The sequence below is a fragment of the Phascolarctos cinereus genome, unplaced genomic scaffold, assembly GCF_003287225.1.
Source record: "Phascolarctos cinereus isolate Bilbo 61053 unplaced genomic scaffold, phaCin_HiC Scaffold_1;HRSCAF=81, whole genome shotgun sequence".
Classification (NCBI taxonomy): Eukaryota; Metazoa; Chordata; class Mammalia; order Diprotodontia; family Phascolarctidae; genus Phascolarctos; species Phascolarctos cinereus.
Genome location: NW_027555514.1, coordinates 274,216,344 through 274,231,553, shown reverse-complemented (window position 1 = coordinate 274,231,553; position 15,210 = coordinate 274,216,344). Strand labels below are relative to the sequence as shown.

General features: G+C 41.0%; 1 protein-coding gene across 1 annotated transcript in view; it reads right to left on the bottom strand.

The window, feature by feature from the left end:
• WASHC4 (WASH complex subunit 4) overlaps positions 1-15,210 on the bottom strand; it is a 56,842-nt gene that overhangs the window by 31,917 nt on the left and 9,715 nt on the right. Inside the window, exons 7-14 of the mRNA XM_020982406.2 lie at positions 13,040-13,122; positions 8,873-8,915; positions 8,266-8,369; positions 7,234-7,354; positions 3,112-3,235; positions 2,344-2,471; positions 1,645-1,805; positions 655-781 (exon numbers count right to left, since the gene is read on the bottom strand). Coding sequence (XP_020838065.1) covers positions 655-781; positions 1,645-1,805; positions 2,344-2,471; positions 3,112-3,235; positions 7,234-7,354; positions 8,266-8,369; positions 8,873-8,915; positions 13,040-13,122 — 891 coding nt within the window. The remainder of the gene's footprint in view (positions 1-654; positions 782-1,644; positions 1,806-2,343; positions 2,472-3,111; positions 3,236-7,233; positions 7,355-8,265; positions 8,370-8,872; positions 8,916-13,039; positions 13,123-15,210) is intronic.

Genomic DNA, 15,210 nt, shown 5'->3' with positions numbered 1-15,210 from the left:
TAAGGACAAATCTGCTTGCTCACCAATACTAATGCTTCCAGACTTTCCTCCTCTTCCTGGCCCACTGAGGCACATAAGGTATCTCACAGCTCCCATCTTTCCAGACTGCCTCTCTCTGAAGCAAGTACTCAAGACTTCTGAAATTGGCTAAGTACCTTTACAACTAGTAACTCAAAACAAGAAAGCTAACAGAGTATGGTGCAGATAGACCATGTGCAATACGTGTTTGCTGAGCTGAATACGCCTCCAGTTGTTTTTCCCCTTAGACAACTCTGGGGAATAAAAGTCCTCACATCAAGACCATGGTGCATCATGGTCACATGAAGCCCTAAAACAGGATGTATGCCCAACCCCAAGACATTTTGTTGTGAGAGCCAGAATAAGAATGAACAGCTCCAGGGTAAGGGACACTCTGTGGGATACAGAGACAGAAAGAGGAACGAGTCTAAAGATGCTGCTGATAAGGGAAGAGAAAGCAGCAAAGTTCACAGCAGTTCACAATTCCCTCCTCTCATCCCTCCAGTTCCCACTGATGACCACACTACATGTTACTATTCTTTTCAAGTTAAGATCCAAACTCGTATTAATCCAATTTCCAAAACTTTTAGACAAATAACTAACAAAGTATTTCACAGAGGGCAAAATGTATGCTACCTGTATAAAAACATTGCATCTATTGGTGAGGTCTTCAGCAAACTTATCCATTCGCTGTTCTTTAGATGAAATGGATTCCATTTTCATCATCCATGAGCTAACAAAGACGTAGTAAGACTGCACATCTCTGACAAAGAAAAACATTGTGTTTTCAGAAGTGATCTTTCCTCAGAACAGCCCAGAAGACGCATATACTATCCATCTTATTTCAGCCTTACAGATTAAACAACATTAGTATTCCAAGATTAAGATTCATTTTCTAATAACAAAAGACCATTCAGCAGTAGGAATATAAGCATAAAGAGATCAGTTATCATACGTGAAGTCAGCACAAACTACTTCCACTTTTTAATGGATAAAAAGAAGTCTATTCAAAGTAATTCACTTTTTATAGGGTAAAGGAAGTAGTTAACATTTAAAGCTACCAAGGAATAAACCAACAGATGTAAAATGTCAAGTAGGCCAATTTGGGGGGGTGAGGAGGAGCAGCTGGTTGGCAGAGTAGACAAAGCACTGGGCCTGTAGTCAGGAAGGCCCGAGTTAAAATCAGACACTTACTAGCTGTATGATTCTGGACAAGTCACTTAACCTGTTTGCCTCAGTTTTGCCAACTGTAAAATGGGGTACCTCCCAGAGTTGTTGTGAGGATCAGATGAAACAATATTTGTAAAGAGCTTAGCACAGTGCCTGGCACATAGTAGGCATTATATAAATGCTGATTTCTCTCAGTCAAAATACTACTAAATTCAACTAACACCAAAAAATCCACACAATCTTTATAATCTAAACAGACAGTCAGGCAGTCATAAAGTTTTAAAAATTCTATTCATGTTATTTTGACAAATCCTATCACTAATGCCACTCTCTGATGAAGAATAAATTAAAACCTGAGGCTGTCTTCCCTTTCCCACATGATTTAAGAAGAGTCGATATCACATCTAGAAATGGACGACGTTTTCCTGTTTAAGCTCAGCTCTTCAGGTAACGTACTTGGTAAGTGACTGGGCCTTTTGCTGCAGAAAAGCGTCCCTGTGCGTTTTAATGGCGTGAAGGCTTTTTTTGTCAAGGAGTTTGGCAGCTGCTGGCATCTTCTGGATCAAAAAGTTATCCGCGAACCAAATCATGTTAGCAGTTAAAGTGATGGCCGGTACCTGAAATGTTGAGAGTGAAAGGGAAAATGAACACGCACACTAGGCAGCAAAGCTCATAGGATCAGAACCAATACCAGGGGCGAGGAATCAGTTTCCCATAAAAATTCATGCCCAGAGCAGGCAGCATGTAACAAATATGCCTCCCTGTCACATCACTGGCAGCTTCGTTCTTGGGGTCAAGTATCGTAGTAACTGTAATCCAAGTCTGAATATTCTCTGGTTATAAAATCCCATCTAAATTGCAAGAAAGATAATAAAACCCTTGCTCCTTCAAGACATACAAAATAGAAAGAATTCCCTGGGTACTGGCCAGCTTGAATTCCCCTCTGCACTAATGCAAGAAATAACTGTTGAGAGATGTGTAAGTTCTCATGGCCAGACAGATCTTAGTCCTGCAGTAAGGTCCATCTGAAATAAGTTCCAAAATCTCTATGTTTTTAATTATACACCAAATCTCAGAAAGAAAAAGAAAGCAGATGATTTTTAACCTAATTGTGTCTGTTTCACCTGAAAACAAAAAAGAGCACAAAATGCTTACCTTCTTACAAACGTCCAGTAAAGATTTATAAAATTTTTTATCTACAGTCCGAAAAATCTGGAAGTGCAACACAAAAAGTCCACAGACTCCAACGTACTTGTCTCTCTGGTCAATTTCAGAGGGTTCACCTTGAAAATAAACAGTGACCGACTTCAGGACAAGGAGGGAGGGAAGATTCCTCTTTAAATCTACTCTCCAGGAAGTACACAGAAGATCTGTGATTTCATCAGGGAGGGCAACTCCATATCAACCTGACCTAAGGCTCAGTCTAGTTCTTTCTTTCTTTCCTTTGTTCACACTGGGTCTCCCTATGTCATTCAAGCTGGACGTGTAGCAGCCGAACACTGCTGCTGACCAGAACAGAAACTCTGACCTGCTCCATCCTCAACCCCGAATGAACCAGCCCTCCTTGGGAACAGCGGCTCTCCCAGCCCCCGCTCCCAGGGGCTCACCGCAGCAGTGCAGGATTTAGGGCATTTAATAAGATTTAACCGACACTCCTGAAGCTCAGGACGTCCCAAGCTCAGGAGACGCACTAGACCCGGCTTCCCCAGCTGGAGGTTCAACATGGATGCCAGTAAAGAAGTTCCAAGGAGCTGCTTGAAACACATAGTACTGAAGGGACTTGCCAAGGGTCACACAGCTAGGGAGTACTGGAAGCAAGATTTGAACTCAGGTCTTCCTGACTTCAAGCCCAATACTCTATTCTGCCTCTTTGTAGAAAAGGCCAATCTGATAAGCGATAAAATCAATGGGACTTTGCATTACCGAGTTTGGCTTCTACGTTTGCAAAAATCGTGCGTATACTATGCGCAAATTCTTCAGCAAAAGTGCTATTCTTTGACACAGATACTCCTCCGTTAACGGAATCAAACTGTTGCTCTATGCAGGCCTAGAAAGGAAACATTCACAACAGAATAAGACCCACTGATTAGGAGATCACAATACAAAGGCAACAGAATCTAGTGTAAAATCGCATTCTAACTTCACCATTTAAATGTCCTACAAATTCAAGTGTAATACAACGAAGCATCCTGAAAAGTCAAGCGTGTTCACACAGTACACTATGTTGCATGACACATCGTTCATACACTACACTACACAGAACCACACTATATAGAACGACACCTCAAACCAGGGGCGGATGACCCACCACCTCAAGGACCTGCCTCAAACGGTATCACGTGAGTGCAGTGAAACTAAAGTTAATCCTCTGTCCATGCTCAAAGTAAGGCCCAGCCAGGAAGCCCAAGAGAAGAAGTCCTCCTCTGGAGGTCATAGCTCGCGGGCCGACAGACACCACCTGGAAGGTCAATGCCAGCACAGCACCAGCTCGGGTGGATTCTGCCCAGTGGGAAAGGCTTCCAGGATGAGGGGGCCAAGGACCGGCCTTGCTGAGCACTTCAAACGCTAAGCACCAGAAGGCTTCCGACCAGGGGATGAATTTTTTTTTTGGAGGGGCACACTATGACATTTATTAAAGCAACAGAAAACAGCGTCCATATTATTCTTGGTTTTTTTTAAAGTAAATTTTATTTTGTTTTTTAGTCTTAAAGTTGTTTTCCCAGCCCACTTAGCTACAGCGTAAAAGAAACGTCCAACAACTAAGAGTGATCACATCTAATTTAACTGGTAAATAATGTTGTTTTTTAAGAGGCATCATAGGTTTAGCTCCATGAGTTTAACATTAAAAGCTCTGACTCACGTCACAGATAGAAGCATACAAATTATGCATACACGTTACAGAGGCTTTGTTTCTCTTTTTTTCCAACGTGGAGGGAGGAGAAAGGGGAATAGGGATAGAGCAGTGAAAGAACAGAAAGAAAAGAGGGTCACTGAGACATGTGAAAGAATAGAAGGAAGACCAGAACAACAGCTGAGCAGGAGAGCTCTGAAAGCTATAGGCTGATCTTATTACATACTTCAAATGTGCTAGGAGACCTGCAGTTTCATGTACAATCTTCTTTTTCTGTTTTACACATATGCAAATACTCTTTATTTTCAAGAGGAAGGGAAGGGAATAAGCCTCTCTACAGCACCTATTATATGGCAGGCACTGTGCCAAGTGATTCTTTACAAATATTATCTTACTTGATATTTGGTGTTTTAATTCAGAATAAAATTAAAAATTAGTTATCCCTTCCACATCAGAGGGGTTAGGGGTACGGTAGTGGCTCTGCGAGCTGGAAAATCCATATAACATTCTTTGGCCCTCTCTTTGTACTAGAGAAGAAGTCTGAATTATTAAGGTATTAAAAGATGAAACAGAGAGTGATGCAAGAAAATCACGAAAAATGAGTCAACAGCTTGCTAAAGGAGACACAAAAAAATACTGAAGAAAATAACACCTTAAAAGATAAACGAACCCAAATGGCAAAAGAGGTCCAAAAAGACAATGAGAAGATTTAACAATGCCTTAAAAAGCAGAATTGGCCAAATGGAAAAGGAAATCCAAAAACTCACTGAAGAAAATAATTTCTTAAATATTAGAAAGGAGCAAATGGAAGCTAATGACTCTATCAGAAATGAAACAAAACCAAAAGAACAAAAAAAAAAAGAAGACTGAAATATTTCACTGGAAAAACTGGAAAACAGATGCAGATGAGATAATTTAAAAATTATTGGACTACCTGAAAGCCATGATCAAAAAAAGAGCCTAGACATCATCTTTCAAGAAATTATCAAGGAAAACTGCCCTGATATCCCAGAGGGTAAAATAGAAATGTAAAGAATCCACCAATCACTCCATGAAAGAGATCCGCAAAGGAAAACTTCTAGGAATATTGTAGCCAAATTCCAGAGTTCCCAGGTCAAGGAGAAAATATTGCAAGCAGCCAGAAAGAAACAATTCAAGTACTGTGGAAACACAATCAGGATAATAAAAGATCTAGCAGCTTCTACATTAAGGAATAGGCGGGCATGCAATATGGTATTCCACAGGTCAAAGGAGCCAGGATTAAAACCAAGAATCCCCTACCCAGAAAACTGAGTATAATCCTTCAGAGGAAAAAATAGATATTTAATGAAACAGAGGACTTTCAAGCATTCTTGATGAAAAGAGCTGAACAGAAAATCTGACTTTTAGATACAAGACTCAAGAGACATGTGAAAAGGTAAACAGGAAAGAGAAACCATAAGGGACTTATTAAAGTTGAACTGTTCACATTCCTACAGGGAAAGATGATATAGGGTAGTTAGAGGGAATATAGATATAGATATAGATATAGATATAGATATAGATATAGACATAGACATAGACATAGACATAGACATAGACATAGACATAGACATAGACATAGACACAGACAGACATAGACATAGACATAGACACAGATACAGGTACAGATATAGATATAGATATAAGGGTAAGTTGAATCTGAAGCGATGATATCTAAAAAGTAAAATTAAGGGGTGAAAGAGGATTGTACTGGGAGAAGAAGAAAGGGAGAAGTAGAATAGGCTAAATCATCTCACATAAAAGAGGTAAGAAAAAGTTTTTACAGCAGAGGGAATGAGGAGGGAAGCAAGAGAGAATGAGTGAATCTTATTCTCATTAGATTTGGCTTAAGGAAGGAATAACATACACACCCAATTGGGTTTGGAAATCTACCTTACCCTACAGCAAAATAGGAAGGAAGGGGATAAGAGACAGGAAGCTGATAGAAAGGAGGGCAGATTGAGGGAGAGGTTAATCAAAAGCAAATACTTTTGAGAAAGGACAGTATCAAAGGAGAGAACAGAATAAACAGGGGGCAGGATAGGATGGAAGGAAATGTAGTTAGTCTTTCACAATATGATTATTATGGAAGTGTTTTGCGTGACTACACGCATATAACCTATATTGAATTGCTTGCCTTCTCAATGATGGTGGGTGGGGAAGAAGGAAGGGAGAGAATTTGGAACTCAAGGTTTTAAAAATGAATGTTAAAAACTATTTTTACACACAACTGGGAAATAAGATATTTAGGCAATGCGGTACAGAAATCTATCCTGTCCTATAGGAAAATATAAGGAGAAGGAGGGGAGGGCAGGTAATAGAAAGGAGGGCAGATTGAAGGAAGGGGTATTCAGAATGCATGCCATCTTGGGGTGGGGGGAAGGGAGAGATGGGGAGAAAAATTTGGCATTTTTTTTTAAAAGATGAAATATGCTGATATTATACAATGCTATACACACACTTTATGCATTTCTATGTTTCTAAATTTTTTTCTGTGTCATCTGTGGCTTCTGTACTCCCAAAAAATTCCTATTTGATTTATGCCAATCCGTGATACATCAAAACCATAATGGGGAAAATCACAGCGTGGAAGGGATAACTGTAATTTTTTAAGATGTATTTGCCTAAAAAGAATATGATATGTTCCATACAGAAAAATTAACTTACATAACATTTTATTCCTTAAAAAAGGAATAAAACTGTGTATTTTACTGTTGGAAATCCCTACTTCTTTCACTCAAATTCATTCATTTTGTCAACCAGATTCACATTCAGTCATTTTCAGTCACGTGCAATTATTTGTGACCCCATTAAGGGTTTTCTTGGCAAAGATATGGAAGGGTTTGCCATTTCCTTCTCCAGCTCATTTTTCAGATGAGGAAACTAAGGCAAACAGGGCTCAGTGACTTGCCCAGGGTCACACAGCTAGGAAGTATTTGAGGCTGGATTTGAACTCAGGTCTTCCTGACTCCAGGCCCAGCTGGCGCTCTATCCACTGTGCCACCTAGATACCCTATAATGTTCTACTTACCATGAAATGAAGTCACTGAAAGGACAGTATATCCTTTCAACTAGCTCAGAGTGTTAAGACGATTCTTGATTAACAGACCTCAAAGATCTATTTTCATCTATCATGGAATACGTATTCTATCCAAGAGCATTATTTAATTTACCTGGAATATCATTCCATCAAGTAACTGTCCTTCTAGTTTTTGCAAAAACTTCTCAAATGGCTTCAGTTTTTCTTCCTGGATCCCAAACTTTGAAGGATTGTGGTGGACAGACTTCAGTAACCTTTATTAAGAGAATCTCAGTTATTACTAGCACATCTTAAATCAAATGAAGTTCTTTATATGTAAAATTTAAATCCCACCCCAAAAGGCAAAAAAATAAAACTTTGAAGGTATAACTCTTAGCTGATCCTCTACCTTTGGCAGTGTGAACGTGAATGATCCTAATAAATTCAATCCCCTTGTCTCAGGTTTGTTCCCCAAAACACTTAAGTTCATTAAACAATATCCAAATAAGTTGACAGATGTGAAAAAAATTGAAACCAAGCTAACAGGAAAACTGCCACCCTGACATAGCCCAATTTAATTCAATTAGTGTTTACTAGAATTATGTTTTACTGGAATTCATCTAAATATATTTCTTCCTTTTGTTTTATTTTATTAAAAGAGGTATGCTTGGCTTCAAAACATGAAAATCTAGATGAACAAAATGGATAAAGTAGAAGTGATTACACTTTTGAACCAAAGGATTCACCCCACAGGATGCCTTTACACAGAGGCCTTCAACCAACCAATCAATAAGCGTTTATGAAACACCTGATACAGACCAGGCCCCGCGCTAGGTCAAATGAGGTAACATTTATAAAAGCGCTTAGCCCAGTGCCCAGCACATAGCGGCCCTGTGTAAATGCTCGTTCCCTTCCCTTCATGCTGGGAATAGCAGAATGAAACAATCCCTGCTTTCAACGAGCTCACATCCTAACAGGGGGAGGCCACAAGAGCACAAACATGCACATACAGAGTAAACACGAAGAGAATAAATGCAAAATTTTCACTTTCACTTGGACCTTCACAAGTGACCTTCAAATTACATCATTTTCTGACCTGGTATTCCATGTTAAGTTTTCACTCATTTTTCAATTAAATAAAGACCCCACCAGCCCTGGAAAGCATAAAACAGCCCCATTAATGCACCTTTTATACATTGTCCAATGGTCTTTCAAGGTGGCATGATTCTCAACGATTGCATCCAGCGTGAGTAAAACCGTCAGCAGCTCTCCCAAGTGCTCATACATGGTCTGCCAAAAAAGCTTCAGTGATTATCACTTCCAGGAGCCACAGGACTTTAGAAGCGCAGAAGAACAGCTGAGAGGCTGAAGGTGCAGCTAAGTGGCAGTGGATCTGATTAGCTCTGAGAAGGAAAATTCTGCCACTGGCTGCACCCCGGGGCTTGGCTACCGTGGCTCGCTGGTCACAAGAGAGATCTGGGAAAAGTCACGGACAGCCTTGCCACCACTGGGCAGCCAGGTACTGAACAGGCATCGTTAGTATTTCATTTCAAAGATAAAAGTCACCCTAAGAAACTGAGACAGTGGCATTTCAGTGGACAGCCAAGTTAGCTTCTGCAGCCTTGATTCAATGGGTGTCGAATACTCCACATATTTGATTTTTTAAGAATCTGTTAGGTTCATTTCATATAACTTTTTTCCCTTTCTTTTAATAATAAAAATTAAACATAAACAAAAATAAAATTTAGAATACAAATGTGTGGATTTTTTCACTAAAGTTAAAGCACTCTTACCTGAAAATGAACTCCAGTTGTTTCTATGATTTTGGGGGCAATCCTACAAGAAACAAAACAGAAGCTTGTCAAATGCTAGCTGGCTTTATATGACTTGTTCCTATTTCAAGACAATAGATGGCTCTTAATAATCTTAATATGCATTTCTCTCCATTAAGTCTTAATCACTAAGAGTTAATGCAATCAAATTAGCCATCATCATCATCATCATCAAACCCAGTTTTCCACGTGAGAAGCTAGTTCATGGACACTTGGACTAGTACTGAAAACCACTTAGATAGAGGCAGTACCTCTCTGAGAGAAAAGGAGACTACTGGTGGGAAACCCCAGGCCTGAGTTCAAATCCCAGCCCTTGCCAACACTAGCTGCATCACCCCAAGCAAACTATTTAGCCTCTTGATGCTTCAACATCTGCATCTGTAAAATGGGAACCACAATGTTTGCACTGTCCACCTTACAGGCTTACTGGGAGAGAAGTATTCTGTAAGCCTTAGAGTACTATGAAAACATGAGTTTTACTGGGCTTTTTTAAACTTTCCTCTCTGAGGGCAGGAACCTTATCTAACCTAAACGTTTCATCACCCTTCCCATGCTCCATCCCCGCAGGCCCTGCACAGAAGAGGCTCAGTGTGTCTAATGTGTCATAGTGGACAGAGCTTCGGGTCCCGTCAGAAAAGGGAGGGTTCCAACCCCACCCCATCACTTAGTTATGTGATGTTAGGCAAGTCGCTTAAGCTCTATAAGCCTCAGTTTCCCCATCTGTAAAATGAGGAGTTAGATTAAATGGTCTCTAAGGCTCCTTCCAGCTCTAAGCCAATGAACCTACGAGGGTCTTATCACACAATTTTTGTCCTCACCCATACTCTCTTCCCAGACAACTCCACAAACATATAATACAAACGTGAGGAGTCCCAAGGCAGAAGCAAAGAAATGCACTTTAACTATGTGAATGCCCCTACCCTAACTGCCAGACTTCACCAACATGACTCTGTCTTACCTACCGCAAAGCAAATGCTTCTGCCAGCACCTGGGCATTCTTCTCCCATTCAGTCACATTAGACAAGAAAACCCTTCCTGGATCCCCGCCTTGTCTCCACTGAAACTATAAGCTAGACCATGCAGGGTTACCAAAGACCAAGGTCATAGTAGAGAGTTCTGACAAAAGGTGATCCACTAGAGAAGGAAATGGCAGACCACTCCAGTATCTTTGCCAAGAAAAACCCCATGGATGGTGTTAAAATGATAAAAGAGATACCTGAAGATGAGCCCCTTAGGTTGGAAGGTGTTCAACACATTACTGGGGAAGAGCAAAGGAAATTACAGATAGCTCCAGACGAATTAAATGGCCAAAGCCGAAAGGCAGCTCAGCTGTGGGTGCGTCTGGTGATGAAAGGAAAGGCTTGTGCTGGAAGGCTCAATCTTGCATAAGAACCTGGAACTAAGATCTATGAACCAAGGTAAGCTGGATGAGGTCACATCGGAGATAAAAAGCTTAAACATCAACATCCTGGGTGTCAGTGAACTAAAAAGGAGGGATTGGGTGAATTTAATTCAGGTGATCACTACATATGCTACCTCCGGGGTAAGAATCCCTTAGAAGAAATGGAGGAGCCAACATAGTCAATATAAGGGCCAGAAAAGCAGTACTGGGGTACAATCTCAAAAATGAAAGAATGAGATCTGTTCGAATCCAAGGCAAGCCGTTCAACATCAGAGTGATACAAGTGTATGCTCCAAACACTGATGCCAAAACGGCCCAAGTCGATCACTTCTATGAAGACCTGCGTCATCTCATAGAAGTAACACCAGAAGAGGATGCCACATTCATCACAGGGGATTGGAATGGCAAAGCAGGAAATCAAAAGATAACTAGAACAGTAGGCAAGTTACCCAAAGAGCAGCTTGGTCTTCCAAGAGGCGGAGGAACCAGAGATCAAACTGCCAACATCTGATGGGATGATGGGAGAAAAGCGCGGGAGTTCCAGAGAAAGACAAAGAAAACCCTCTACTTCTGCTTCGCAGACTGCACTAAAGCCTTCTCCTGTGTAGATCACACTGGTTAGTGACAAGTCCTCAAAGAGATGGGAGTACCAGAACATCTTATCTGTCTCTTGAGGAACCTGTCTGCAGGTCAAGAAGCAACAACTAGGGGGCGGTGAGGTGGCGCAGTGGATAGAGCTCCGGCCCTGGAGTCAGGAGGACCTGAGTTCAAATCCGACCTCAGACATGTGACACTTACTAGCTGTGCGACCCTGGGCAAGTCATTTAACCCCGACTGCCTCACCAAAAACAAACAAACAAACAAACAAAAGAGCAGCAAGAGCTAGAACAGAACATGGAAAAATGGATTGGTGTAAGATTAGGAAAGGAGTATGACACGGCTGTATGTTGTCACTTTATTTATTTAATTTATACACATAGTACATCATGCGAAATGCCATGCTGGATGAGTCAAAAGCTGGAATTGCAGCTGGGGGGAGAATTACTAACAGTCTCAGATATGCAGATGATCCTTCTCTGAGGCAGAAAGCAGCCTCTCGATGAAAGTGAAGGAGGAGAGAGTAAAAGCTGGCTTTGAAGCTTAACACTAAAAAACCTAAGATCATGGCAACCGGTCCTATCACTTCCCAGCAAATGGAGGAAGAAGAATGGAAGCAGTGTCCAATTTTATATTCTTGGACTCTTAAGATCACTGCAGAGAGCAACCGCAGACATGAAATTAAAAGACACTTCCTCCTTAGAAGGAAAGTTATGGCAAATCTGGATGCATACTAAAAAGCAGAGATGTCACCTTGCTGACAAAGGCCCATACAGTCAAAGCTGTGGTTCTTCCAGTAGCAACGTGTGGCTACAAGCATTGGACTATAAGGAAAGCTAAGCGCTGCAGAGTCGATGCTCTTGAACTGTGGTAACGGAGAAGACTTTCGAGAATCCCTAGGACAGCAAGAAGGTCAAATCAGTCAATACTTAAAGAAATTAACTAAGGTTATTCATTGGAAGATCAAATACTAAAGCTAGAGCTTAAATACTTGGGCCACATAATGAGAAGACAGGACTCACTGGAAAAGACCCTGATGTTGGGAAAGATTGAAAGCAAAAAAAGGGGGAAGGCAGAGGATGAGATGGATGGATGGATGGCACCATGGAAACAACAAATATGAGCTGGGACAGACTTTGGGATATATGGAGGACAGAAGGGCCTGGAGGACTGCAGTCCATTGGGTCACAATGAGTTGAACACAAGTGAATGACTGAACAACAACAACAGGTAAGAAAAAAGCGGCTTGAGGGACAGCATGTCAGCCTGGGATCAGGAGACCTGGCTTTTAATATTGGCTCAGTGACCGATTAGCTACAAGAATTTAGGAAATCACTAGGCTGCTGGGGGCGTCAGTTTCCTCACTGGTAAAATGAGCATCACTGTACTAGATGACCTCTAAGAATCACTCCAGCTCTAACAGTCCATGAATCTAAGAATCTACGTCCTGCTGACAATGGGTCAGTAGCATTCCATTCAAAAATGAAAAACAAAAAATAATTGTCTCACTAGAGAGTAAAAAATAGGAACAAACATTACTAGTACCTTCTGGTCACAAGGAGGGAAAAGTCAGAGGCAGTATGATGAGGTGGAAAGCACAACCAGGAACAGGGGATGGTGCTCATCCCACACCTGCCACCCACTTAACTGGGTGAAATCAGGCAAAGCTCATGGCCTAAGAGTCAGCTTCCTAATCTAAAAAAGAGAGACTTCTGCCCTATCTCTCTCCCTACCAATCTGCTATGAGGGTAAAAGGTGATCACATTTGTGGAAACTGCTTTGGAAAATACAATGTCCTCTACAACTCTGAGTTATTCTCCAAAACTAGGTCTACATCTATGGGGAAACCTAAGAAGCCCAAGTTCTTGTCTGTCTCAATCCTGTAAATCTGGAGGAGTGAGAGAGGAACGTAAGGCCTGGAAGCTGGAGCAAAGGCTAATCTTCTCATCAAGGGGTTGGATTCATTTGGATTTAACCAACATTATAAACAAACCTCGGAGGTTACTCTGTTCAAGTTCTAACTCAAACACAGCAAGCTCTATTTCTGTTAATGAAGTAGAATTGAAAAAAAAACCCAACATTTTATGTGTCTATAGTAGAAAAGCAAAAGTATTTGTGAAAGTCATTACTTGTTATTGATATAAAGGGCGGCCAACTGATGGACTACGTTCATCACCACTTCATAGCACCTTGTAACAAAACAAGAGAGTTCCTGAAATGACAAATGGGGAACGTGTTACATAGTCATTTTTCCAAGCATTTTTTAAATTGAAATTGATGGTACAAGACGCTCATCAAAATCAGATAACCTTCATTAACAGCCGAGTTAATCAGCAACCCAGGCAATTAATCCCCTCCAGCAACCTGTTCTCTCTATACACTCCCTAGAATCAACAAAGCTACACTCACAAGGGACCAGCTTGATCGAGACTTTAATCCAAAAGGAAGAAAGCTGCAGACGCTTTAAAAGACTATAAATTCATGCCACCACCTGGGGGAAGCCATCCAGGCAAGCACAGGAAAATCATTTCTATTTGCAGGAAACAGGCTGTTCACTAAGAGTTAATCCATGTCCTTGTTCTTTCCCCAGAATTCACAAAGACGTCCGTTTTCTACCTCTGAGTTTATCATCTCTAGGAAGGATTATCTGGCTAATTAAGCCTCATTTACTAACTTTATTTTTCTACTCAAAAGACAGTTGAGATTTATGCTTATCACTCACAGATTAACAAGCATCTCTTCACCATCCCAATGCATAGTAGAATTACCTTCAGGTTTCTCACAGCTCTAATCAGACTTTACTTTAGAAATTATTGCTTTTCTCAAAGATATAAGAAGCTTTTTATTTAGGTGGGAAGTAACTAGATTTTTTATTTCTTCTTGGATGTTCGTTCACTTTCACCCAAATCAGTTTAATTGAATTTTGTATTTTACAAAGCCCTCTGAAAGGATTTAAATTATGATCGGGTAGCTTGACTTAAGACAGTAAGTAGTTATTCAAGCTGGCTGGGCCCTGAGGCTCCAGCCTCGGGCCTTTCTGTCCAACATTTTTATCAATTATTTGGATGACATTCTTTGTGGCCTGCTTATCAAATCTGTGGTCACCACCAAACCAGGAGGGAGTGCGATATATCACAGGACAAAATCTTAATCTCAAAGAAGATCTCTAATAGGCCACATACAATCAGAGGCGAAATCCCATTAGAGGGAATTTATTTCAAATGTAAAACACAACAAATCCAAATGATTCCTTGAGCAGAAACCTCAACTGAACTAATCCTCCTCCTGGAGCCTGAAAACTCCCACAGAGTTCAAAGGAACCATCCCTTCCTGAGACACTACCTTTTGGAGCTGCCACATCCCACTGTAGATACATGGTGAGCTTGCGGTCCACTAATAGCCCCAGATTATTTTTAGTTGAATTCCTGTCTAACCTTACTGCCCACATCTTATACTTGTGAAGTTCATTTTTTGATCCCACATATATAATATTTTACGTTTATCCCTATTAGAGTTCATCCTAATAAATGAAGATCCTGGCCCGACATTCTGGCCTCGCAAGATTTTTGGGTGCTATAATCCAACATAAGAGGTATGCTCTTAACCCTGTGCCATCCAAAGATTCAGTAAGTACACAAGCTGTGCCTTTATCCAAGTCATTAGTAAAATAGCATTTATTAACATTTAATAAATACTAATGCTTTAATAAATACTGATACTTATTAAAATAAAACAAAACATTAAACCACACAGAGCCAAGGAGAGATCCCTGTGGCGCTCCATTAGAGGCCTCCTCCCAAGCTGGCACTGGCCCGCTGACTGGTCTAGCCGGTCAAGCATTTCCCCATATACTTAAACGTGCTGCATCCTCATTCGTGCCTTTCCATCTGGTCCACAAAAGCACCACGACCATAAGCCTCTGTGAACAATGACGTCTTCCTTTTTATACCAGTGGCCTTCCTGCTGGACTGACCTTCCTGCTGTTCTTCACACGTGGCCTCCCACCTCCACACCTTTGCACTAGTTATGCCTGATGCCTGGAATGCAGTCCCAGTTCTGTGAAATCCCTTGCTTCCTTCAAAACTCTGCTCATGCAAAACCTTCTCCACTAAACTTCTCCTGATCCACCCACCTGCTCGTGCCTCCCCGCAATGGCCCACAAAACCATCTGCTTTGTAGCGATTGTACACATTTTCATTTGTTCTTATTTATGTATGTGTTTTCTTCATTAGTAAAACATAAGCTCCCCGAGGGTACCTGGTGCCCTTGCTGCCTTGCACACAGCCCGGCTCCAAACAGG